The sequence below is a fragment of the Pseudorca crassidens genome, chromosome 12, assembly GCF_039906515.1.
Source record: "Pseudorca crassidens isolate mPseCra1 chromosome 12, mPseCra1.hap1, whole genome shotgun sequence".
Classification (NCBI taxonomy): domain Eukaryota; kingdom Metazoa; phylum Chordata; class Mammalia; order Artiodactyla; family Delphinidae; genus Pseudorca; species Pseudorca crassidens.
In genome coordinates this window covers 40,730,667-40,758,167 of record NC_090307.1, presented here as the reverse complement: position 1 = coordinate 40,758,167, position 27,501 = coordinate 40,730,667, and the positions used below count along the sequence as shown (strand labels likewise).

Sequence of the window (27,501 nt, the reverse complement as noted above, 5' to 3'; positions counted from 1 at the left end):
CAAAGCATCCTAAGAGACTACTACAGCAACTCTATGCCAATAAAATGGACAACCTGGAAGAAATGGACAAATTCTTAGAAAGTTATAACCTTCCAAGACTGAACCAGGAAGAAATAGAATATATGAACAGACCAATCACAAGTAATGAAATTGAAACTGTGATTAAAAATCTTCCAACAAACAAACATCCAGAACAAGATGACTTCACAGGTGAATTCTATCAAACATTTAGAGAAGAGCTAACACCCATCCTTCTCAAACTCTTCCAAAATATTGCAGACGAAGGAACACTCCAAAACTCATTCTATGAGGCCACCATCACCCTGATACCAAAACCAGACAAAGGTACTACAAAAATCCGAAATTATAGACCAATATCACTGATGAATATAAGTGCAGATATCCTCAACAAAATACCAGCAAACAGAATCCAACAACACATTAAAAGGCTCATACACCATGATCAAGTAGGATTTATCCCAGGGATGCAAGAATTCTTCAATGTACACAAATCAATCAATGTGATGCACCATATTAACAAATTGAAGAATAAAAACCATATGCTCATCTCAATAGATGCAGAAAAAGCTTTTGACAAATATCAACACCCATTTATCATAAAAACTCTCCAGAAAGTAGGCATAGAGGGAACCTACTTCAACATAATAAAGGCCATACATGACAAACCGGCAGCAAAGATCATTCTCAATGCTGAAAAACTGAAAGCATTTCCTCTAAGTTCAGGAATAAGACAACGGTGTCCACTCTCAGCACTATTATTTAACATAGTTTTGGAAGTCCTAGCCACAGCAATTAGAGAAGAAAAATAAATAAAAGGAATACAAATTGGAAAAGAAGTAGAACTGTCACTGTTTGCAGATGACATGATACTACACATAGAGAATCCTAAAGATGCCACCAGAAAGCTACTAGAGCTAATCAATGAATTTGGTAGTGTTGCAGGATACAAAATTAATGCTCAGAAATCTCTTGCATTCCTATACACTAATGATGAAAAATCTGAAAGAGAAATTAAGGAAACAGTCCTATTTACCACTGCAACAAAGAGAATAAAATACCTTGGAATAAACCTACCTAGGGAGACAAAAGACCTGTATGCAGAAAACTATAAGACACTGATGAAAGAAATTAAAGATGATACAAACAGATGGAGAGATATACCATGTTCTTGGATTAGAAGAATCAATATTGTGAAAATGACTATACTACCCAAAGCAATCTAGATATTCAGTGCATTCCCTGTCAAATTACCAATGGCATTTTTTACAGAACTAGAACAAAAAATATTAAAATTTGTATGGAGACACAAAAGACCCTGAAGATCCAAAGCAGTCTTGAGGGAAAAAATGGAGCTGGAGGAATCAGACTCCCTGACTTCAGACTAGACTACAAAGCTACAGTAATCAAGACAATATGGTACTGGCACAAAAACAGAAATATAGTTCAATGGAACAGGATAGAAAGCCCAGAGATAAACCCACACACCTATGCTCAACTAATCTATGACAAAGAAGGCAGGGATATACAATGGAGAAAAGACAGTCTCTTCAACAAGGGGTGCTGGGAAAACTGGACAGCTACATGTAAAAGAATGAAATTAGAACACTCCCTAACACCATACACAAAAATAAACTCAAAATGGATTAGAGACCTAAATGTAAGACTGGACACTATAAAACTCTTAGAGGAAAACATAGGCAGAACACTCTTTGACATAAATCACAGCAAGATCTTTTTTGATCCACCTCCTAGAGTAATGGAAATAAAAACAAAAATAAACAAATGGGACCTAATGAAACGTAAAAGCTTTTACACAGCAAAGGAAAGTACAAACAAGACAAAAGGTCTTCCCCGGTGGCGCAGTGGTTGAGAGTCCGCCTGCCAATGCAGGGGACACAGGTTCGTGCCCCGGTCCGGGAAGATCCCACATGCTGTGGAGCAGCTGGGCCCATGAGCCATGGCCACTGAGCCTGTGTGTCTGGAGCCTGTGCTCCGCAACAGGAGAGGCCAAACAGGGAGAGGCCCGTGTACCGCAAAAAATAAATAAATAAATAAAGACAAAAAGAAAACCCTCAGAATGGGAGAAAATATTTGCAAACATATCAATGGACAAAGAATTAATCTCCAAAATATATAAAGAGCTCATGCAGCTCAATATTAAAAAACCAACCCAATCATAAAGTGGGCAGAAGACCTAAATAGACATTTCTCCAAAGAAGAGATACAGATGGCCAAGAAGCACCTGAAAACCTGCTCAACATCACTATTAGAGAAATGCAGATGAAAACTACAATGAGGTATCACCTCACACGAGTTAGAATGGGCATCTCAGAAAATGTACAAACAACAAATGCTGTAGAGGGTGTGGAGAAGTGGGAACCCTCTTGCCCTGTTGGTGGGAATGTAAATTGATACAACCACTATGGAGAACAGTATGGAGGTTCCTTAAAAAACTAAAAATAGAACTACCATAAGACCCACCAATCCTACTACTGGGCAGGTACCCTGAGAAAACCATAATTCAAGAAGGGTCATGTACCACAATGTTCTTTGCAGCTCTATTTACAATAGCTAGGGCATGGAAGCAACCTAAGTGTCCATCGACAGATGAATGGATAAAGAAGATGTGGCACATATATACAATGGAATATTACTCAGCTATAAAAAGAAATGATATTGAGGTGTTTGTAGTGAGCTGGATGGACCTAGAGTCTGTCATACAGTGTGAAGTAAGTCAGAAAGAGAAAAACAAATACCGTATGCTAACACATATATACAGAATCTAAAAAAAAGGTCATGAAGAACCTAGAGGCAGGATGGGAATCAAGATGCAGACCTACTAGAGAATGGACTTGAGGATACGGGGAGGGGGAAGGGTAAGCTGGGACAAAGTGAGAGAGTGGCATGGACATGTATACACTACCAAATATAAAACCGATAGCTAGTGGGTAGCAGCCACATAGCACAGGGAGATCAGCTCAGTGCTTTGTGACCACCTAGAGGGGTGGGATAGCAAGGGTGGAGGGAGGGAGATGCAGGAGGGAAGAGATATGGGGATATATGTATAGCTGATTCACTTTGTTATAAAGCAGAAACTAACACACCATTGTAAAGCAATTATACTCCATTAAAGAAAAATAATATAAAAAATAAGAAAAAAAAAAGATGTGGTACATATACACAATGGAATATTACTCAGCCATAAAAAGGAACAAAATTGGGTCATTTGTAGAGACGTGGATGGATCTAGAGACTGTCATACAGAATGAAGTAAGTTAGAAAGAGAAAAACAAATATCGTATATTAATGCATATATATGGAACCTAGAAAAATGGTACAGATGAACTGGTTTGAGGGGCAGAAATAGAGACACAGATGTAGAGAATAAACGTATGGACACCAAAGGGGGAAAGTGGCGGGGGTGGTGGTGGTGGTGGGATGAATTGGGAGATTGGGATTGACATGTATACACTAATATGTATAAAACGGATAACTAATATGAACCTTCTGTATAAAAAAATAAATAAAATTCAAAAATTCAAAAAAAAAAAAAGCTCTAAGGTTAAAAAAAAAAGTCATCTCTTGTCACAAGGCCATTTGCCTAGAGGCAGTGCAGAACTGGAAGCATTTTGTCATTTCAGCTCCCAAAAGTTTAGTCAGTTCTCAAAAGCCTGTGCCGGATTTGCTGGCCTGGCTTGTAACCTCAGTGGAAGCACAAGTTCAATTGAGGGTGTGTTTGATTTAAAATTAAGAAATTGACATGACTTTCACCCTCAATTTATTTTTGGAAAAGGGATATTGTATTTAGTTACGTAAAGCAGTTTGTCTGGTGATAATTAAAAGAATGGCGTGTCAGTTCAGACAGCCTCCGTGAAGGACAGGTAAGATTTTAAAAAGAACTGAATTTCATGTTTCTGCGGAAAGTGTAATAGGACCTGTTCTGCCCGGCAGTTGTCCCACTTGTCCTGTCTGGCCTGTCTGTAGAAGGATTCATGGGGACCCAGACCCAGCAGCCTGGGAAGGGAGAGGTCCAGCACTTGGGATGAGAGGTGGGGGCGATAGCTGATGGATGGAAACAGGCAGAGGGAAGCTGGTAAACTGAGGTCCTGATTGCTGGCAGGTGGTGGTTTCACGGAGCATGGCCAGCTGAGCGGCAGGGCACAGAGTGAGGTCTGTAATGGTCAGGGGACCAGGTAAGCCGGTTATCATCCTCCTAGGCAGCCTCAGGAGACGGGCCTGGAGCTCCAAGTCCCTCCTGACTTTGGTCAGGACCGGTCTTGGGGCTCTCGGAGAGAATGTCCAGACAGGAGGGCTTCGCAGGCAGGGCTCAGCAGCTCCCAAATCAACAGGGTGCACCCTGGTTGTGGTGGCTGAATTCTTTATTTGGAATTTGATGTGACAGTCAGATGATCTCATCTTTGCTGACTTCTGTGCCTTCTAAGAATCCCCTCTGTCTTTCCCATCCTGTCCTGTCCTGTCCTTTCCTCTCGAGTAGACTGATGAAGAGGATGAAGTTGAGGTAGGATGTTTATAAGCACAAAGAATGCCACGTGTGACCTTCTCAAGCGTGCCGTATAATCTAACCTGACATAAGCAGCATGAAGTGTCAGCCCCGTTCAGTGCTTTAAACCTTGCATGACTGTTTTCTGCTGGGTTTCCATGTGATCACTAACCCCCTTACACGGGTTCTTATCATGATGTGTGTGCCAGGGACTGACTGAAGGGTAACTGCATTTTCCAAGCTGTCCCTGAGTTCCAGGCCCTGTCAAAAGTGGCAGGGTCAGCAGATCTCTTCCTACTGATGGACAAATGGACAGAGGGGTGGGATGGGCAGCAGCTCCTCCCCCTGACCCTGGTGCAGATGCCAGAACCAGAGACCAAGGCAGGGCTGCTCAGCCCTGAAGGATGAGGAAGGAGCTGTGCAGATGGTACAAGTCACGGATGTGTCCCAGGCTCTAGCACCAGGGCTCATACACTGGATACAAAGAGGGAGCCAGAAGTCTATGGAGCTGCTCTTTGCAAACGTTATTCTAACTGACTTTTTATTTTTCATCCAGATGTTTGGCATTGTGTGCATATGGCCTGATATTCTAGCATACCTCTTGTAAAACATATATGCTGTCTTTGTTCAGCTAGAATTAGAGAATATCATCATGTGAGTGTAATGCTTGTGAAAACAACTAAATTTTTGACACAAGGAGAAGTAGCGAGTGTTGCCAAACTCAGTTTCAGCATGAATTTCTGTGCCATGTTCTGATCTGGGCCCTGAATCAAAGCCTTTTGGGGCCTTTGGCAAGTCACTTAATCTTGGATGGCCTCAGTTTCCTTCTCTGTAAAGTGAGGTGGGACTAGTTCTGGAAAAATCCTTCCCAACTCCTAACACTGTATGATTCTGAAACTGAATCCCACTTTTCAACTTGTACCATCTTAAGCGATATATGAGAAACTTCGAACTGCTTTCTGGCACTACGTTTTCAAAAATAAATCTCACTATATTTGACAAACAAGCATATTTCAATGCTCCTATCAAGGCTGTGGTGTTAGAAACAGATTTGGTTTCTGAATTTTTCCCAGAGTTGAAGTCTTTTGCCCCTTGCTGGCTCCCGCTGAGGGGATCTGCAGTGAGCTGGGAGACCCACTACCTGGAGGGATGGGTGTGGTCCTTCTGGGGCCAAGGCTTCTCTTTCTGATAAGAGAACTTCCTGGATATGCAGATGCTTTGTCATTAGTTCATTGACCCCTCATTGACTGCCCATCACTAACTTGTTTGCAGAATGCACGTAAACAAAAGACAGAGAAGAGAAGGCTTTCCTCAACTAAAGGTTTTCTAAGCTTGAGTTGGCTTTTAGTCACCTCACGCCCTAACCCCTCTTGCTCTTGCAGTCTGGCAAGTTCTCCAGTGGTTCCCCGGCGCCCCCGAGCCAGCCCCAAGGCCTGAGCTATGCCGAGGATGCTGCCGAGCATGAGAACATGAAGGCTGTGCTGAAAACCTCGTCCCCTGCCTTGGAGGATGCCACCCCCGTGCTGGGCGTCCGCACACGCAGCCGAGCAAGCCGAGGTAACGCCCTCTTCCAGGGTGGCCACCCCATGGTGTCTGTCCCCGCCACAGGGTACAGATTACTGTGCCCAGGAAGTGGCTGCCCAGGGCCGTCCACTCCCCAGGGTTCTCCGTGCTGACGTCATCATACTTTCCTTCACTCACACCTTTGTGACCCACCTTCAGTAGCTTCATCTCAAAAACAAGCAACCCTTCCCAAAAGCACAACTTAATTCGAACAAGAGGAATTAGTATTGTGAACGAATCCTCATGGGTTAAGCCCCCAGGCCAAATTGAGCCAGCCATTTATTCTTGTAAATAAGGTCTTCTTGGAACACAGCCACCCTTCCTTGTGTGTGTGTTGTCTAGGTGCTTTTGCACTGCGGTGGCAGAGTTGAGGGGTTGCGACGGAGACTACAGGGACCATAGAGACTGTTTTTACTCTCAGGCGGGGTACAGAAGAAGTTTGATGACCCTTGGATTAAAACGCTATCCCTTTTTGCTTCTGAAATCCTTGGAGGCAGAGAGGAAACTAAAACTTCAAGATGGTAAAGACAGATAAGAGCTTCCAGGTTTGTTTCATAACCTGGAAGGGACTTTTTGTTTTAATTAAGAATTGAGATGCACTTTGCATCTGAGAATGTTTACCCGTATTTCCCTGGTCTAGTCTGATGCCACGTGAACCTTCCTAAGTTTCCTCGCTGCCTGCAGGATCCAGCCCACTCGATTCATGCTGTTGTTTGAGGTTCCCTGGGGTCTGGTCCCCTCCTGGCTCCCACACTTGGCTTTCACTCAGCCCCACATTGTGGGCAGTGCCCTACTCTGCACACCCTGTGTCTGCCTGAGCCCCTGCTGTTGCTCATCCCGTCCCCTCTCCTCTGCCTGTCCCCTCTTCACCTCCAGAATCCACCTCCTCCGTGTTCTCTGCCTTGCCACGTACTCCAGTTTAGGTCTCAGGAACTTAAAAACTTCATAACTAAAGAGGATGAACTCCTGGAGGACCAGCTTTGTCCTCTTGGTGTTTGCTTAGCACACAAGCTAGAAGAAACCATGCATTTATTGCCCACATTGGAATGTTTTAGTGTGTAAAAGGGGTTCAAGTAGTAATTACAGTGGGAAAATAAATAAAACTGTGCAGTCCGGGTGAACTGGATCATGGGTTACCTTACACGTCACAGAACCTCAGTAACGAATGAGTGTGCAGCGCCCATCAGGCCCTTGCTAGGCTCCAGCGAACATCCAGGCTCACGAGATGTTAGAAAGGCAGCCAAGATCTAGAGGGCTGTGATCTGGAGAAACTCCTGAGAAGACCCAACAGTGACTTCTATCTAGCTTTGCTGACTGCCCTTTTTTTTTTTTTAATTTTAATTTTGCTGTTGTCAACTATGTTAAGTATTAAAAAATGATGATAGGAATAACAACTTTAACATAAAAGAAAAAACAAAGGCAGTTCCAGGTGTTCTTTGGCAGGAAGGGAGTCACGTGGTGCATATGGTTTCTTGTAGCTTCTTGTGAACCAAGGGCCACAAGCTGCTCTAGAGGAGGAGGGTTGAAGGGGCTTCCAGGCTGAGTTCTAGATCCGTAAGGTTTACACGGGATTCCCAAGTGGAGCTGCACTTCAGGCTATTTTATAAATGACCAAATGTTTTTCTTATTTCACATGAGTGCAGTGTCACTGAATCTAGTTCCTTCTCCTCTTCTCAACGTTGGACCTTTAACAGGGCTTTTACTCTGTGATATACAGCTTAGACTATGCCGGAAAAAGGGCCGCCTCCACCCACCCTTCCCCAGTGTTATCCTGCCTGAGACACAGATGATACGTAGAAAAGTCATCCCTCCTACTACAGTCTTGATTCCCAGACTATACCCCAAATACATGCAGGTATTATTATTACATCAAAGAATCACAGGTTAGGTTCTCTGGGATTTGGTCTTTCCAAACCCTCTGACTTGTAGGTAGTTTTGGATGTGGAATTAGGGAAAGAAAATAAATTACGCTTTGGCAACACAAAGGCAGACTTTTGGTGACCAACATCAGACAGATGCAGCTGTGACAAACCACAGTCCTGAGCACTTCGTGTGGGACATTCTGATTGTCTGGTTTTCTATGTGGAAAGAAAGGTGCCCTCTTCTTGGCCAGTGCTGTCTATAAAACGCCTCCATTTCTCAGAAAAGCCAAGAAGGGACAGGAGAGAAAGAGTGTGTAAATAAGGCAGAATATAAGAGGAGAGAAGAAAGTGGGGAAGGTCAGAAGTTGAAGAAAATTACAGCATTAAATGCTGAGCAGTAGTGACTGTCAGTCTAGACAAAGTGTAAAACAAGGATAAAAATAAAATAAAGCAGCTTTGCAGTGTTGGGGGGTATGGGGATGGGAATCACTGGTCTCCCAAAAGGCCTAGGACATCCCATGCATGAGTCTGTCTGTGCCTCAGCAGCTCTTGCAGGCTTTGTCTGCTAGGCTAACCGTGGACACCAGGAGATCAAGGGCAGCATCAGTACCTGCGCCACAGTGACCCCAGCCATCAGGAGTCTTGAGCCACTGTACCTTGGTGGATGCAAGGGTAGTGCAATGAAAGCCACCTTGGGAGATGGAGTCCAGTATCTGTAATGGAACGTAACATGCTGTGCTAATTTTAAAAGAGAAAATAGAAAATCCTTCCTGACTGGAAAGGACAAAGAGAAAAAGATATTGCTAGGTTTGTACAATATGGGTTCCTTTTCACTAATTGATGAAAGGGATTAGAAAGGAAAGCTATTCAGTTTCTCTGCACATGCAGAGACTTCTGCTTCCAGGTGGCATGCCGTAGGGAGGAACAAGCCACCACTCCTGCTGCCATAACCAGAAACTTTAATAAAATAACAAAAGCTTTCTCTCAAAATCCACCAGGGAACTGTGAAAGGGAAGAGGACTAGACAAACTAGAATTCTAGGTGAGCTGAGAGCACCTCTCTAAGAGCATTTGCCAAGTCTGGGCACAGGCTGAGAATTGGACTTGCCATGCACAGAGTGACTTCAATAGTAAAGAGAAGCCAGCAGGACTTCTAGTGGTCATGTGAGCTGGCGTAAGAGGTTGGAGCTAGAGGATCTTCAAATGCAGACAGTTTTCTCCATGAGACATTTGCTAAGTGCTGGGGCAGCATGGGGAGGGGCAGGCTGGGCCAGAAAGGCTGCAGGAAATCTCCTACCGTCTTGAAGTTCTGAGGAAACAAAGACAAGCTAGAGTAAGCGCCTTCGACAAATGCATACAGATAGTTAAAGACAGAATATTTAAAGACAGGGGTGGACTGATACTCAATGAAAACTGCTGTCTGGCCCCAACCCTGCTCAGTCCTTCACTGTGTCTGCTTAACAGGAAAGGGTAAAGACTGGAGAAAAATGACACCGACTTCAGTCTCTGCATTCTTTTCTACACAAAGTCCAGTGCGTAGTCAAAATTATGAGCCAAGAGAACATGAAAACATGGCTGACAAGAAGAAAAGTAGAGCAGCAGATCCACAGGTGATCCAGAGGTTGAAATTTGCAGTCAAATTTAACCATTTATCAGTGTTAACAAAAATAAAGGAAAATAGAGACAAATTGATAAAAAGGTTGAAATTTATAAAAAAGAATCAAATGGAAATTCTAGAACTGAAAAAAAGAAAGATCTGACATGATTAACTGATATCATGGGTTTAACAGCAGACTGGTCCCAGCAAAAGAGATTAGTGAATTCAAACAACACGGGTTAATAGAAAATGTACAAACTGAAGCATGGTGAGAAAAAATAGAAAAAATGGAACAAAATGTAAGAGATATGTGGGACACAGTCAAATGGTCTAATGTGTCTGTAACTGGAGTACCAGAAAGAAAAGATGGGTAAGAAGAAAAATTAAAGAAACAATGGCTGAGAATTTCCCAAAGGCTCATGATAGATATCAGCCCACATATTTAAAACACGCAACAAATCCAAGGAGAGTAAACGCAAAGAAAACCACATCTAGGCATACCATGGGCAAACTGCCAAAAACCAAAGATATAAATAAAATCTTTAAAACAGCCAGAGAGAAAAGAATGTACTTTCTAAGGAGCAACAGTAAGAATGATGACTCACTGTTGACAGAAGCTATGGAAGTCAGAAGAAAGTGGAAGGGCATCTTTAAATTGCCAAAAAGAGAACTTTCTAAACTAGAAGTCTATACCCAGGGAAATTCTTTCAAAAGCAAAGGTAAGAGTTTATTACATTAATATAATATCTATTTGGATGTAATTATTTTCCTTTTAGACTATTTCTTTAAGTTAGATTTTTAAGGGAAAAATTAGTTACAGTGGTTTCTTTCAAACTACAGTTTACATATTTTCAAAAGTAAAATTCAAATAAAGTGATATAGTCCTATCAAGGTCTATAATGCTTTATCCCCTCCACCATATCTCTATCTATATATATTCCTACATATTATATATAATAATTTTACAGACATCTCAGTATATATAAATGCCTGGCTAACACTTGGGAGACCATGGGGAGCCAAATGGCCCCTTGGAGTCTGTAAGTTATGGGCAGTGTTCTCCTGTGGCTGTATGTGAGTGCAGAGGTTCCAGAAAGAGAAGCATATACACGACCAAGAAGAATGGGCATAAATGGTAATCAGGTAGTGACAACAGTAACCAAGGGGAAAGGGGATAAGAAAGCAGAACCAAGAATGAGGTCATGAGAAAATGATGGCATCACAAAACTGAGTCTGACGGTCCTGGACAAATGGCAAGATGTTCCTTGTAAGCATCTCCTGACCCATCACAGTGAAAGCAGATTCCCAGGAATTTATAAGATGAAAGTATAGGTAATTCTCATGGAAAGATCAGATGATGCCTTCATTTCTGGCTCATCAGGAGCAAATTATATTATATTATGAGCAAAGACACTTGATTGAGCTTTGTGTGTTTTGGGAAGGGTAGCTTGGCATTTCAAAATGAGGCACAGAATTATAAATCAGTAGGTAAAAGGGAAAACAGGAAATTGCTGGGCAAAAAGCAATTGCTGTATGGATGGCTCTGCTATGAGGAGGCTCTGCAGAGCCCCAGCCTGAGAGCTGTGCCACTATGAGGCCTCTTGCCTCCAACTTGAACACCTGGACCAGCCTGAGAATGCAGAAAAATTCAGCAATTTCAAATATTCGTTTCTGAGAAGAACATATTTTTAAAGGGTTTTATGATGCTGAAAAAGCTAGTCTTCTGATGGAAGCAAGTAGATCAAACTCCCTTGGGCACAAGCAGAAAAAGTAAAATGTCCTGACTTTGTATATCCCAGTGTTGTAGGCCTGCTCCCGCTCGTAACGCAAAACGATTTTTATAAATGACCGCAACAAAAACGTTGTCATCAGAAAGCATTGTTGTCCTGTGGCCACAGGTCTCAAATAGTGCAGGTGGTCCAACACTGGAATCCTGGTACTCCTTTTGCAACGTGTTTATTTAATTCAGTCATGTGAACTTTACTAGCAGAAATTATGACTAAATTATAGCATATTACATATTTGCAGTGAACTTTCAACCACAAACACATGTCTATAAAATGTGCCGTCTACTGAACTGTAATCAACTATTCCCAACTATTTCTATCAATATCCAAACACCGAAAGTTTTGAAAAATTAGTATAGAAATATAGAATTCAAAATTTAAGATATATATTTACTAACATTTTTTCACCTGTGGTTTGAGAAAAGCTGACTGTTCTTCAGCTTTAGCTGGACCTTGGACAAGTTCAGGTACCTGTGTTCCATAAACGTAAAAGTCTGAGAACACTCACCTGCAGGATTTTAAAGTCGTATGTCTATTACAAAGAGAAGTATAGGTCGAGGAAATTCACAATTTTGAGCACACTGTACATCTTTCTTCTTACAGAAGCCTATTTCCCATCTTAGAGAAGAGATTTCACAAGGAAGTTGATCAGTCACGAAGGCACAGTGTTTGATGAATTAAAATAGCATTCATTTCTAAGTGTTTCATATGACTCGGGAACCCATGTTTTTGTGGTATTTTCTTCTTGCTGGTCTAAGGGCAGATGCTTTTATGCCAGACTTGGACTGTCTTAACATACAGCTATTTATAAACATATTTTTTTCTGGTCAGGGAGCAGATGAATGTACCAAAGAAAATGTTGTGTTAACTCCCTTTTCCTGGTAGAAGAGGGCAATCCTGTTATTATTTTTAAAGGCTAGTTAATCCAAAGATAAGCTATATGTTACAAAATCCATTGATTTTTATTTAACTGAATGAGAAATTAGGGCTAATTGACATTCACTAGGCACATACAACCACAGATGGGGAGCTGACTTAACAAATGTCTCTGGACATTTCTGGAAGCACTCTACTGGGTATCTGTGATGTACATAGCGGCACACGGCGTGGGAAGTCTGCCCTTCCACGACCACAGGACCTGGCAGGTGGAGGCACATCCACGACAGTGAGAGATGACAACACAGCTGTGTGACAGGGTAGTATGACGTAAGGGCCCCAGGTATGGACTCATGGGAGGTCAGAATCTGGAGGGTGATGGTCACAGGTCACTGTGGTGCCCCTGCAGTGGGGACGGGGGAACACCCTTAGATCCATCAGGAGGCTCAACCCTGGCTCTGGCCTCTGCTGTGCTCTGTGGCTGATGAGCTTGGCTGCTTCAGGAGCAGTGCTGTGTTTTCCTTCTCTCTGAGTACCTCGTGCTCTCTGGTTGTTTAATTCTTCAGGATCCACTAGTTCGTGGACCATGGGAATGGATGACTCGCCTAATGTCACGGATGATGCAGCTGATGAGATCATGGACCGCATCGTCAAGTCAGCCACCCAAGTGCCCAGTCAGCGAGTGGTGCCGCGGGAGAGGAAGCGCTCCCGGGCCAACCGGAAGTCTCGTAAGTGCCTTGGAGTTGGGATGTGGGACTCTGCCTGCAGGGACCAGCCCTCCAGTTCTGTATGACCCAGGAAGGGCAGGGACTCAGGGGTGGGCTCCGGTGAGTTGTCAGTGGTGCCCCGAGGGCCCACCTGTGCCCATCGGCAAAAGAGTTCGTGCTGGACAGTCGGCATTGGCCACTAGGGAGGAGGGATGCTGCAGCCACCTGTCCAGTGTATTTGCTATTTCTGGTCAGGCCTCCCCCAATTCACACTTTGTCCCCAGGAAGGTGTGAAAGGCCCTTAGATGACTCTGATGTGCAGGGGTGGGCACAGTGGGACCCGTTGCCAAGTACTGCCCTGGATGCTTTGCTGAGGCCATATTATTGCCCCTCACCCAGCATCAGGGGCTACTTTCTGGGCTGGAGACTGTTCCCCCAGGGGTTCACTGCTGCTCATGAACATGCTGAAGGTGAAACCAGGGGTAGCAAGCGATTTTTGGTCCTTAGGATGCTTAAAATAGTTCATGTTAGCCTAGGTTCACCAGTTGTGTTTTGTTCCTACCAAACAGAGGATTCAAAGCGACTTATTCGCCCTTGTAGTCTCAGCCTGTTACCTGCCCCTATCCGCCGAATGACGGGTGTGGAGTTGCCTCTGTGGGCACCATGCTGACTCTCACAGGGATGGCTCACTGTAGAGAAGCAGGGTTCTCTGAACCTTTGACATCTGCCTTCATGGCCGTGGCCCTAGTGCATTTCAGAAGAGACCTCAGCCCCCAAGCTTTGGCCTGGTGCTGGTCACTGAAGGTCAATCCCTAGGACAGGGATTTATGATGTTTTGTAAAGAGGAAATCTGGCTGCCTCCTCATTTCCTGGCTCCCAAAAATGAAAGGAGGGAGAGTGGCTGTCAGGAGGCAGGAGTTCAGTAAGAACTCATACTCAGAGCCCCCCAGGCGCTGCCACCTTTGAGATTCATTCGTACAAGAGGTGACTGAGTTTTGGGCTGCATATTTTGGACGCCTTGGTTCTGTTTGACCCATTGACATGCTTGTTTCCAGGGTAAAGAACACTAAACCAAATTGCTGCAGACTCTCGGACCCTGCTCCTTTTATATCATTGGCTTTAGATTCTGACAGGAATTTTTCCCCAGAAAAGAAAGTATCACTTGACACTTCCACCAGGGAGAAGCAGAGTTTCTCAAACCACAGAACTTGGGGGCTGGGGCTGGGGGATGTGATTCTCATTCAGTGAGATGGGTGGCTGAGAGTCTGTTTTCACCACATTCCTAGATGAGGTCCATCCTGCTGGTACACACTTTGAGTAACTTTTTTTTTTTTTTTTAAAGACTTTAATTTTTGCTGTGTTGCGTCTTCGTTTCTGTGCGAGGGCTTTCTCTAGTTGTGGCAAGCGGGGGCCACTCTTCATCGCGGTGCGCAGACCTCTCACTATCGCGGCCTCTCTTGTTGCGGAGCACAGGCTCCAGACGCGCAGGCTCAGTAGTTGTGGCTCACAGGCCTAGTTGCTCCGCGGCATGTGGGATCTTCCCAGACCGAGGCTCGAACCCGTGTCCCCTGCATTAGCAGGCAGATTCTCAACCACTGTGCCACCAGGGAAGCCCCTGAGTAACTTCTTGAACTGTGGCTCTCAACCATGGCTGCACATTAGAACTTTCTACAGAGCTTTAAAAATTCCAGATGTCTGGGCTGTACCCAAGCTCACCACCTGAGAACCTCTGCGGTTGGGCCCTGCCCAGGCCCCTTGGGTGATTAGTGGCCTTAGGAGAAGGACTCTTGTTCCACTCTGTGCGCCCCCTGCCACATTCCCTCTGTTTCTTGAATGGAAAACTGTCATTCAGGGGCACTGGCTTTTTACATCTTCAGAAATATGTTTGTGGGCTCCAACATCAATATCTAAGACCTTTACATTTATTTTTTCCGACATTTCACTATTTCCTGGTGCTGCTGTGAATTCTTTGCCATTCTCCTGGTGCTCCCATGTAAGAACTTGGCTAGGGACTTGCTATTTAAAGTTGTTCCTCAGACAGTATGGGCACCTCTTGGAGGCTGGTTAGAAATGCATATTCAGGGGGACCTCTCCAGGGCAACTGATTCAGAATCTGCATTTAACAAGATCCCCAGGGGACCCCATGCACGATAACATGGAGGGGGTCAACGGGGTATGAGGCCAGGACTGGAACTGCAGGATCCCCAGGTGTGCACATCTTGGGGAGCAAACTCATCTCCAAAGGGGTGAGGCTGACCCACACTCTCTCCACACTGCATGCTCCAGGCCAGGCCAGCAAAGCACTTGGCTTTTTGCCTGTCTGAAGCGTGTGAAATAGTATTCCTTATGGTTTTAGCTTACTTTTCCCTGCTAGTGTACTAGGAAGGTCGAGCCTCTCGTGATTTGCATCTCTTCTTTTGTGTATGGCTTGTCCATACCATTTGCCTGTTTTTCTCTTGCTCTTTTTCGTGAACAGAAATCTCTTTCTTAAATAGTTTTTTGAATGAAACTTATGAGAGGCTTTTTCAGGTGCCTTAAGTAGATTATCTTCAGCATTTGCCCTTTATTGCCCTCCTCTTATTTACTTCAATAAACCAGTAACCAAATGGCAGAAGTTTTGCACCAGTTAACGCCTGGCCTTCCTGCAGTGGGCAACCTTAGTGCAAGAGTCTCCACTGGGAGGAGCTGGGAAAAGCATGTGGGGAATCAGACCACGGGAGAGGAGTTGAGAAAGGATGCCAGGTCAGGGAGTGCCCTCCAGAAGGTGGGCAGGGTTGGGTCAGGGACCTCAGTAAAGGAGATTGCCTGAGAGGGGCCTGGCCCAGGGTATGTACTCCTCCTATAGGTTACATGTCTGTGTTGGCAAAGAGTGTTGGCCCTGCCCTCTGGTCTGGAGAGAAACAGATTCTTAGAGAGACACAGAATGTCACTGGGAACAATAACACAGTCATAATGAGTTTTCCTCTTCAATCTGGCCAGAGAGAAATTTTGCCTGTTTTTGTGGTTGACATAAAATAATTTCCTGTGGTATCGTTTCCATTCCAATCTTATGCAAAACAGCCCTATATTCTTTTTATTTAGCCCAACACATTTTGTCCTGTGATGCAGTTACTACAACAAATACAGCACTGCATGTATGTAAATGTTTATCTGTAGCAGGTTTAATTAATTAGTAATGGCACCATCCACAGAAATGTAAGATGGGGGAAGTTACTTTGATTTCTAATATAAAGGGATGTAAACTCTAGCTTTTCATAAGAAGTTAAAGGAATGAGAAAAAAACAGTTTGCAAAATCGATGTGAAGTGTTGGGCTGGGGCCTCACCCTGAAACGATGCTGCGTTTGATTTGATTGTGTAATGGTGGCCATGTGGCAAGTGGATAAACGAATAACCAGCATATTTGGGCTATACCTCATTTGGCTAAAGACAATAATAGTCCAGCTATTGTAAGAAACCAAACAGAATCCAACTCATAACCTAGAAATGTATGACCTGCAAGCCCCTCAAGAATCCTCTGAGATGCTTAAAACATCTGCTTTCGTGTTTGATGCTGGTGGCTAGGCCTACATCCACCAAATGTCCTGCTTAAAGCCTGAAATATGCAGCCAGTTGGGACGCACCGAGGGCACCGTAATGGACTCGCAGGTTCCCAGGCTCTGCCCCTTCTGTTGTTTTCCCAGCTGGTGCCATCGGGGTCTCATTAAGTAAAATGTTGCGAATTGTCCAGTTGATTTCTAGCCTGTGAAATGTCAACACAACATGCCTCATATGCTTCCCCAGATTCTGGCCACGGCTCTCGAGTCGGCTGGTGGAGATGGCCAAGGAGAGCGTTCTCCAAGCTCTTTGTTTTCTTCTTATTTGGGTTTCTTTTTTCATCATACTGGGGCAAGTCCTTTGTCCCGGGGCTACTTGTTCTCTTAGGCCTCCCGGATGTTGGTCTTCCCTAGAAAACCCTGAAGCTGACGGGCATCTGAGATCTCCTTCCCACTGTGATTCTGCAGGACGGGCCTGGGGCCTGGGGAAGAAAAGGACCCCTTGTGTTCTTTTCTGTGGGACCCAACTTCGGAAGAGGGTCTCTGCCCAGCTGGCTGTCTGCATGGAGCCATTACCCTGGACTATCACAGAGCAGAGCAGGGATTAGGGACTCATAGTTGGCCTTTTTCTCTTTCCTGCTAGAGAGGCTGAATGCCCCCTCTCCTGTTGAGTTTCTCTTCAAGGGGAGTCTGGGCCCCACCTGTGATGTGACCATGCAGTTTTGGGCTCAGGGCTATATTTCTTTAAAAATGCAATCACTTCGATGTGACCTACAAATAATCTAACAGTGTCTTAGGGACATAAGAACAGTTTCTCAACGGGAAGGGCCAGAAGCCTGGTTCTAGGGGCTGCTAGGAAAGGAACACTGAACTCTGACTTGACTTCAGGCTCTCATCTCACCCCGTCTCTTATGAGGCTTCGACAGTCCTCTTGAAAGGCATGTGACATATTCACGTTGATTCGATATAACTAAAATCTTATTTTACAGAATATTGAGGGGTGTTGCCATGCTATCTGTTAAGTAGGATTCCGTGGAGAAGGAGAACGAATGAATCTGAAAAAAAAAAATATTGAATCTGTTTTAGGGAAAATGGGAGATATGCCTCACAAAATATTAGATTGATCCCTGGAACTGATCAGCACTCAGCTTAGTTTAGTTGTCTCTAATTTTCCAAAGTGGTATTTGAAAATGTTCAGGAATTTTCCCACTAATCCCATTAAGAAAAATTTCCCTGCGTGTTATTTACATAGTTCTTCCCTACTTAAAAATTTTATATTCTTTTATAGGGACAATGGAATGGGCCAGAGACTTTAAAACGGATGCTCTTAGAATACAGTAAAATAAGATGTTAGTGGAAAGGACCAAAGTTTCTCAATCAAATTTTTGTCTTCTCAACATCATTACTATTTACTCAGCACCTCATTATTCTTCGAGCTCATTAAAGCTGGACTGATTCCTCCTCTAAAGACAGCTAAGGGCAGCCACCCTTGTGCACAGGACACATGACAGGAGGATAAATAGAATAAGTCCAAGAGAGAATCAAAATCTTCTCCCTAAACCCAGGTGGAGAGTCAGTGCATTTTAGAGGGCCAACGTAAGGCTTCGGGACTACAGTGACCAGAGGGGATGGAGCTGACAGCGGCTCTAAGATTCACTGGGGCTGACTTTAAACCTATGGTGGGTGTCAAGCCCTTGTCACTAGAAAAGGAAGATGGGGAAGTAAGGAAGGCATTTGCAGCCTGGCTCTGCATTGGGAAGGTCTTGGAGGCCGGGCTGGATGGGCACAGGAAAGGGACTGTGAAGGGGTTTGACGGAGTCTGTGGACAGGTGAGAGAAATGAGGCCCAGATCAGAGCAGGTGCTATCAGAACAGACTCCAAGTCACCTGGAGACAGGTCCTAAACAAGGGTGTACGGGCCTTGTACCCAAGCCCAAGGGGGTGGAAGCAGGCCCCTGCTCTAGAGCAGGGTCAGGCTGGTAGCCAGGACTCTGATGTGGAAAGAAGCTTAGGTAGAAGCTTTGGGGTTAGACAGGTGGTGCCGGAAGAGCTTGGAAGGGTCTCACTGCCCTGAATGACTCTCTGGTTGTTGTATTTTTGGACAAATCTCCCTTCCAAATTGGGAACTAGCGCTTTGAAAAAGGAGGCTGGCTGTGTGTCCTCCACTGTGTCTGTCTGTATGCCAGGCACCCTTTTTCCCCAGAGTGGAAGTTCAAGAGGAGGGAGAATCAGTAAACAAGAGGAACCTGAGAATTTGCCTTTCCTGCGTGAGAGCAAAGTAGAGGGTTCTAGGAAGGGTGCTTTGGAAAGTGCCAAGCACCTTACTGGCAGGGGGTTACAGTAGTTCATTGCCTTTGCTACCAAGTTCAGATGGAATCCAGTTCCATGCTTGGGAATTTGCACAGTCATACAGCCGAGGAGACTGTTCCCGTATAAATGGCTTGGCCTCACTGAGCCTCCGTCTTCTTTGGTACAGTGAAGACGGTCGTGCCAGCCTCCCGGGATGGTTGTGAGGGTTAAGCGGGGCACCTATGACGGGTTCTCAGCACCCTCCTTCCCTTCACACTTCTGTCCAAGGGTCCCAAACATGGTAGGAATGTGAAGCTGCCTGCAAGCGTTTAGGAGCTGCCAGGGAAGTCACCCATGAGCCTGTGCACAGAAACCACACCTGCCCCCTTATCACTTTGCTCCCATCACCCTCCTGGCTCCTCGTCCACCATTGTCCACCTCACTTGGCCTGCTGTAATTTGTAGACCAGACCCATCTTCCCCTCTCTTTTTACCCCCAGGACACTGGTGCAATGGCTTGCCCCTGTGCACGGAAGCCTGGATTGTTAGCAATGTATGTGTCTAGTATTGTTGTGACATCCCAGTAAGCACTAAAGAGCTAGACTTCATCTGGAAAGGGGGAAGGCAGTTCTGTCCTGCCCAGGACTTGCAATAATGCTGAGAACTCTGAGCTCAGAAAGCAATGGAGAGAACTGTTTCATTTCTTTCCACCCAGGCCAGATTCCATCCTCTCCCTGTCCTCCCCAACAACGTGACTCATAAGAAGCAGTCTGCTTTTGCATTCCAACTGATTGCTTTCTGTTCAGTGCTTACCTAGGAACCAAAGAGATTATTGAGGAGCACGGGGTGTGAACGTAGCCACAGATGGAGGAGGGAAGTGGGGTAGGGGCACTGCGCAGCCAAGACCGTGGCCAGACCAGTGGCTGTAGAAAGCGCCTGATACCATAATATTGCCGAGAGCCATCTCAGCATGGGTGAACTTAGTTCCGGGTTAGGCAGAATTCGGAGACTTCAGCCCTATCACCACAAAGGCCGTTGCCTTCATGAGTGGCCCCCTTTCCCCGCATCTCACTCAGATGGCAGTGTTCTAAGTCAGGGATCTGAATCTCCTGGGGAGGTTAGAATGCACTGTCAGGGCCTCTCCCAGAGACCTTGGGTCTTTGTGCCCAGGCTGAGTCTAAGAAGTTGAGTTTAAATCAACCAGGTCTGGGAACCTTGGCTTCTTGTCATTGTTATTCCACGTTTTATTTTCTTAGCTTTTGATTTTGAAAGAATTTTAGACTTAACAAAAACATCACCAAAATAGCACAGAGCGTTGCCTTACATCCTTCGCCCAGCTTCCCGTCATGTTAACACCCTGCACACGGTCGGACAATGCATCAGAAAATTAACTCAGCTGCAGGCTTGACTCAGGTTTCAGCATTTTCCCCTAATGCCCTCTTTCTGTTCCACGATCCCACCCAGGGTCCCACGTTGCATTGTCGTTCGGTCTCCTTAGTCTCCTCTGATCTGTGGAGAACATTTCATGACCTTGACACTTTTGAAAAGTACCAGTCAGTTAGTTATTTTGTAGAATGCTGTCAGTTTGGGAAACCTCTTCTTTTAATGGATGGGATTTTATGACGGAGGGTGGAAGTAAGAAAAATAACCCAAATGGTTAAATAATTGACGTTGACCAAAAAAACCCAAACCCATGAAAATCCCACAGAATATCTAACATCGAATCACTAAGAATGATACACCTTAAAACGATTCCCAGTAGTTAAGTCCAAAGAGGCAGGACTAGGCCTGCCGTTTTTCTCCAGTCGCAAACAGGTCCCTCCAGGAACAAGGGCTGCACAAATCGACAAGCAGCATTTGAATACCAGTGGGGCCAGTTACCTCCCAATCCCAAGAAGCAAACATGTAAGATATCTTCAAGTTCTGCTATGAGCCCCTGTCATCCTAGACACAGTGCTCTTAGTATACTCGATAGAACAATTTTTAGGATCTTCGGGATTACAAAAAAAACAAAACAAAACACACACACACAACTTATTTCCAAATTGCTTGACATTATGTGCAAAAAATGAAAAAAAAAAAAAAACCCTGTCAGTGATCCAAAGGTGAAAGAGCACACATGTGGGTTTCCGTCACATGGAAGTAAAACTCGGTCCATTTGCCATCAACATGAAAGACTGTCAGAACATGTGCTGCCAGGCGCGTCAGGGCACAGTTGTTTCCAGGGTGGGCTCTGATTCAAATGTCCTGGCCCCAATCCTTCTCTTCCCCTTACTGTGTACGTAGGGGCCAGAGACTCGATCTCTCTATGCCGCTGCTGCTCGTTCCCTGGGGAGATGAGCACAGTCCCCATCTCGTAGGGTTTCCACAGATATGGGGTGAGGGAATCCATGGTAGTGCTCAGGAAATGGCAGCCACCACTGCCATTATTCTCAGATGCACATCAGCAAAGAGTTGCCTGGGAGCACTTTGTAGGATCAAAACATTTTTTTTCAATTCAAGGGAGGGGGGAAAGTAAGAGAAAGCGAACTTATGATTCTTCCGTGAGCCCCAGACCCCCCTGTGCTGCGTGTTGACAGCAGAGGCACCTCTGTGTCAGACCCCGCTGCTGACATCGTGAGAGCCGTCCCAAGTGCCTGGGGCATCGAGTGGCTGCTGGTGCCGGCAGAGTGCCCCATGCCATCTATGGAAGGAGCGCGAGGCAGACAGGGATAAACATTTCCAGGGCCTGTTCTCTGTTAAGCAGCTGCGGGGCGGGGAGGCTGTCACATGTGACAGGCTGGCGAGCAGCTCTGCTGCAGCCAGGGCATTCAAGTGGGAAGCAGGAAGGGGGAGCAGTGGAGAGGGGCCCTGACGTTATCTTATCAGATGTCAGCCAGCCCTCCCCCCTGCACCCCTCCCCCCTGCCCCCCGCCTGCCAGCATTTGAGAAGTGCTAGTTGAGAATTCCCTATTTGATGGAAGGCTTATTCCTGTTGTGCAAGTTCCATATCCTGCCAGCTCCTGTGTGTTGGTCCTCTCATTCTCATATGTCCTCAGCCCTTTTTTGCTTTCTGGAAACTTTCTGCGTGAGAGCCAACTCCTGTGCGGACAGGGTCTGCTGCCCTGCGCCCTTCCCCTCACTCCGTGTTCCTGTCAGCTCCCGGCCTCCTTGGTGGGACACTTGGCTCAAGGTGGAGGCTCATGTAACGTTTATTGAATGAATGAGTTAACTGACGAGCAGGTAGATGGACAGACACCGTAACAGGCCCTTTGCATGCAGGACTGGAATCAGGGTACAAAACTGATTTCAACTGATTACCTTCATTTCACACCTTCTTTCAAGAGTCTTTAACAAGGGAAGGGTTCAAATTCTTAAGGTCCTTTTCAGGGTTAATGTATTTCTGGGAGAATTTATCTGAATTGTCGTGAAGGCCCGCAGAAAGTAGGACTCCATAAATGGGGCCGATTTTTCTATGAATACCTGCCTTTCAGGGACACATCTGGCAAGCAAAGGGACCTTCACTTATACTGGCTTTTCCCCACAGCAGAGGAAAGCCCAGGCTGGAGGGGGCAGGAGGGTCCTCAGGGGTCTCGTGCATCAAAGCTGCGAGTAGACCGTGAGGCTGAGGGCAGCAAGGCTGGTGCAGCACCATTAACCTTTGTTCTGTTCTCTGAGCTGGTCCCAGATAGGCTGGCCCGATGCCCATATCTATTAGCAGATTATTGCCTGTTCCGTAAGGTGCCAGGGTCCTCACTCAAGTATTTACATGAACTGAACCCTATAGTTCTAGGGCTAAAGCAGACATGTGAACAGAACTGTAAGAGGCATCTTTCAATGCCATCAGTTCGTGGAGTCTTCTGTGGTCATTTGGCCACGTGTGTATACCTCAAGGCACAAAGGTGTGGTTCCTAGCCCATGCCACCTCCTGCTGCTAAGGAAACGTGAGATGCCCTCCTAGTGCAGCATGGACTTATTCAGGCAGAATTTTGGATCTTGGATAAGAGGTCTCAGCAGTCCTTGTCAAGGATGAGAAATATTTCATCTTGTTTTCTGCCATTAAAGTTATTATCTTTCTTTAACAAACACTTGAAGGAGTGTTTAAAGAACATAAAGGGTATTACAAACTAGTATTTTTATTGCCGCCCCATAGAACGAATTCCATTACTCAGTTAAATGCAGTCTGCCTCCAGCCAAGGCTCTGGAGCCAAACATTTTGTCTGGATGAGTTAAATACTCAGTCTGGAGCCCAAGGGGTCCGGGGTTGCGGGAGGGTTAGCCAGTGTAGGAACAGCTGCGGACGGGTGGCTCTAGGGCCCTGAGCTGGGCTTGAAAATACAGCAGCGTGCGGTGGCATGATCTGACGGTACCCCTCACCACAGAGCTTTGTGCATCTAATAAACCCATGCTTAATGTCTGTGAATCTTCCCTAAGTGTGTCCATTCTTTGAGTTAAAGTGCTGAGCGCACAATAGGTTCTCCATGAAGTATTTGTTGACTGACAGACTGATGGATTGGGTGTTGGCTCCCAATCAGAGTGCTGACTCCTGGGAGAGAAGAAAGTATTTATTAGTAGATATTAGCCGCTGTTTGTTCTACCAGAGGCCTAGCTCTTTCCGATTCTTTGTCCGTGGGCTAAGTGGGCTTTTGCCCAGGGGAGGCGTCGATTTGGGCGTTGCTGCAGACACCCGAGGTGGGACCCTCACCTCTGGGGAGGCCTCAGAGGACACAGGCCCTCTTGTCATAGAGGGGGCATGGGGAATTAGGCCTGGCAAGGAAGGTGGGAAAACACTAAGGGTGAGCTTTACTTTCTCCACATTCTGATCAAGGGCCTTCCCTGAGGATCTTAGGGACTCCAGCTGACTGAGGATTTATGGTAGATGGTAGATCTGTAACACATCTCTTCTGAAAATAGAATACCCAAAACTCTGTATGACTTCCATACAGAGTAGGCCAAATACAATTTATCAACTAAGGAAAATGTAATTAGGAACCTTTCAAATGAAAGAACCAGTCTTGGAAGGGGCAGCTGCCTCATCATGCAGCCTTATTCAGCCTTTATTTTGACATCGAAATTGATCAACACTAAACAATGAAAAACCCATAATGTCAGGCTAAACATAAGCCAATTCTAAGTCAGTTAAATATGAGTGTGCCTCCAGCTGCCAGTTGTAAACCTCAGGGCGGGGAGGTCACTGGTCCTCCTTGAGCCTTGTGTGTTTCACAGAGAACATCCCCCAAATCCACTCAGAAGTTTGGCAGTTTGCTCCTTGGCATCCAGTCTACAAGGAGTCACTGGTTATTCTCTGTAGAGGCCCTTTGATGAGTTGAGACTAAGACCCTGATGCTCGTGGAGAGCTCATCCTGACAGCTACCCCTTGTGCCGGGTTCCGTTAATGCCTTGCTGCGGGGCCTCTACAGAGGTATGTCCCTGCAGATTTGCGGGATTATTTTACCTAATTTGCATCACTGGAATTTGCATTTTCCTATGCTCAGTAATTCCTTTTCCAGCTCTGATCTGCTCCTTATGCTGGGAAAGGCTGAGCTCTCAACATGCCACCTGCATTTTGTAGTTTGCACCATTTCTCAGACACCTCATGAGGGTGGGCCTCTCCTCCCCCCCGCTCCTCTTACGAGGTACCCTATCTGCCTGACTTTCCAGGTCAGTGCCTGTGTCATCTTCAGGTCGGTCCCTGGCAGCCCCTAGATTTTCCCTGCCCTGGCGGCCAGCCAGCCAGGGCACTTCAGCAGGAGTAGGACGGGGCCAAGTGTCCGTGAGCGCTGTGACTCCTCTGGGAGTCCTTCGGGGGAAGGAGGCCTGTGGCCTGACTGCCACGTGCCCGGTTGCTAACACCGCCTTCTCTTCTTGTCCCTTCGCCTCTGGTCTGCCGGCGCCGCTGCAGTGCGGAGGACCCTGAAGAGCGGTCTGACTCCGGAAGAAGCCAGAGCCCTGGGCCTGGTGGGCACCTCAGAGCTGCAGCTGTGACCCCCTGGTGCCCTAAGGTGTGTGCCCATGCAGAGTGCAAGCTCCTGCTGGAAGGAACCCCTCCGGTGGGAGGTGAGGAGACTCTGACACCCAAAGGTTCTGAAAGGGGTGCCCATGCCTAGGTGTCACCGAGTGACTTGCGTAGCCCGCTGTGCACTGAACATGGATCTTGGAGTCCCCTTCACAGACTTTCTTCATCATGTCAGCTGTGTTTCTCTTGTTTCCTTGACACCTGGCTTAGTAGTTCCAAAGCGTGACACCTTTTCTGTGCAAGGAACATCCCTTTTAAGGAGCAAATCACTTCTGTCACAGTTACTATGGTCATGAGGCAGTTTGATTAGGTTCACAGACTGGGTCTCTCCATAACACCAGAATATCCAGATGTAAACTCCGAAATTGTACACAAAAGAAAACACAGGTTGTCTACCAGTTGTGGATTTTAGATGTACTAAATGTTTATACAAATTCAGAAATGTACACCATGTTTCAAATACTAAATAAATAGAGTTTAATGCCATAACTGGAAATTTTCATTCTCCTGGTGCAGGACTTTAAACGGCTCCATAGGCTAGCCCCCTTCTGAATCAGCAAAACCTTTTCTTGGGTTCATCAGAAGGACCGTGGCTCGGAATGGCCTCCAGGCCCTTTGGGTTTCCTTTTTTTTGTTGTTAACTGAGTGAGAAGCACTGACATGTGCTCTTTGTAACTCCAGATTAATTAGGCATCAATCTTTGTGGCAGTACAAGTTAGCAATAACCTCACGGGTATTGTGTTACCCGTGTGCTTTGTTTTTGCTCCTTCGTGATGTAGAAACAAAAATTAGAGTAGCATTTTAAAAATCTGAACTGTTCTGCAACTCATTCACTTGCTTGTTATGTAAAAATTCATTTTCTCAAAAAAATTTACCAAGTCACCAAAACAAAATGAAAATTTAAAGCTTTGCCTGCAGAGAACTTCAGAAGTGTTGTCCTGGGCACTCAAGTGCAGGTCATCAGCAGCTCAGGTGTCCAGAGGGCAAGGCGCTGTGAGGAGCTCTCAGCAACTGAAGAGCCACGCTGAGGGGCCTGATGCCCAGGTGGTGGCCAAGCCCTCCACAGAGACCCTCAGCCCAGGGTCACATGGCTCCCTGTGAAGAAACTCTGCCTCTGAAAATAGGGAAGGGTCAACAATTGCAGCAGGTATTCAATGGGGGCGGTGCCAAAAGATCATCAGGTCACCAATTCTATCTGTGCCTTTTAAAAAATTAATTAATTAATTAATTTTTTGGCTGTGTTGGGTCTTCGTTGCTGCACGCGGGCTTTCTCTAGTTGCAGCGAGTGGGGGCTGCTATTCGTTGTGGTGCGCGGGTTTCTCATTGTGGTGGCTTCTCTTTTTGTGGAGCAGGGGCTCTAGGCATGCAGACTTCAGTAGTTGTGGCACTCAGGCTCAGTAGTTGTGGCTCGTGGGCTCTAGAGCGCAGGCTCAGTAGTTGTGGCACACGGGCTTAGTTGCTCCGTGGCATGTGGGATCTTCCCAGGCCAGGGCTCGAACCTGTGTGCCCTGCATTGGCAGGCAGATTCTTAACCACCATGCCACCAGGGAAGCCCCCTGTGCCTCACTTTCAAAACCTCTGTGACTGTGCATTCCTGAATCTGGGCAAATGTGATTTAGAGACAGGATGCAGTCCTGTAGTCTAAAGAGCTAAAGATAATATATCCACCCCACAGGCTTCTGTGACTGTTCCCCCCACCCCATCTTCTGCATCTCCACTATCAGGGAGACAGGGAGCTCTTCCAAGCGGGCATTTGTCAAATAATACATGATGCATGTGAGCCCCCCAGTCTGGAACCTACAAGAGTTAGGCCTGTATATTCCAGACAATTGAGTTTATTTAATCACTTTATTGAAAAGGGTGCATAGAGTATCAATGTTTATTTCCTTATGGTTCTAAATAACGTATAATATTCTGCATGTGATTTAGTGGTTTATGAGAGCCTCGGCACTGAATATGAACATGGAATATCTGTATCACTGGGGACTGTGATGGGCAAACAGAAGGAAGACGCATTTTTTTTTTTCACCATTTAGTGAACAAATACTTTGATGCCCTTCCGGGGGCCCCTGGTGTTCTGCTGAGAGTTACTGCTTTAGAATAAAAGGTCACATTTGGAAGGAAGTGACTGAATAAATCTAATGTTAATTTTATTTTAGGGATTAAAAAATTCTCGGAGGAAGTAAGCTAGGTCAACTAATTTCTTGGTTACAGCTAGGTAAAGCGTGTCTCTTTTTATTGGGAATTGGTTTAGTAGTTTTTAGTGAATCTGAAGGATTTTTTTCTATTGCTCACTTCCTCTCTCCTTGTCGCCACTCATTCTGGCTGCCTCTATTAGTGTTTTTAATTCAAGAGGTTAAATTTCTCTAAAAGACTTTTGAGAAGCATTAAAGTGAATGATACTTCACACTTGTGAGATGCTGTTGCTAATTGTGCTGGTCACCACCATATATATTCTTGTGTCTATTTCTTAATCTGGGTTGAAATTACAAAACTGCTGGTAAAGAAAGGCAAATACTTTAAAGATGCCTGGGTTTTGGTTTCTTTGGAGTCTTAAGGTTTTTACTTTCTATTTAAAAAATAACACTGAGGGATTTGGGGATGGAGGGGAGGGTGCACAAAGATATACCATGCTTATGGATTGGAAGAATACTGTTAAAACGACTATACTACTCACGGCAATCTACAGATTCATTGCAATCCCTATCAAAATACCAATGGCATTTTTCACAGCAGTAAAACAAATAATTCTAAAATTTGTATGGAAACACA

At 45.5% G+C, this 27,501-nt stretch overlaps 1 protein-coding gene across 11 annotated transcripts in view; it reads left to right on the top strand.

Annotated features, from left to right (window-relative positions):
* The window catches only part of FHOD3 (formin homology 2 domain containing 3), a 492,898-nt gene extending 467,680 nt beyond the window's left edge, over positions 1-25,218 (top strand). For 8 of the 11 annotated variants that reach the window (XM_067699289.1, XM_067699286.1, XM_067699290.1 and 5 more), the window contains 4 exons: positions 4,517-4,540; positions 5,905-6,079; positions 12,773-12,934; positions 24,616-25,218. In XM_067699289.1, coding sequence (XP_067555390.1) covers positions 4,517-4,540; positions 5,905-6,079; positions 12,773-12,934; positions 24,616-24,698 — 444 coding nt within the window. In that variant the 3' untranslated portion in view covers positions 24,699-25,218. The remainder of the gene's footprint in view (positions 1-4,516; positions 4,541-5,904; positions 6,080-12,772; positions 12,935-24,615) is intronic. The other 3 variants (XM_067699288.1, XM_067699296.1, XM_067699291.1) reach the window with 2 other exon arrangements.
* Positions 25,219-27,501: the final 2,283 nt, after the last annotated feature.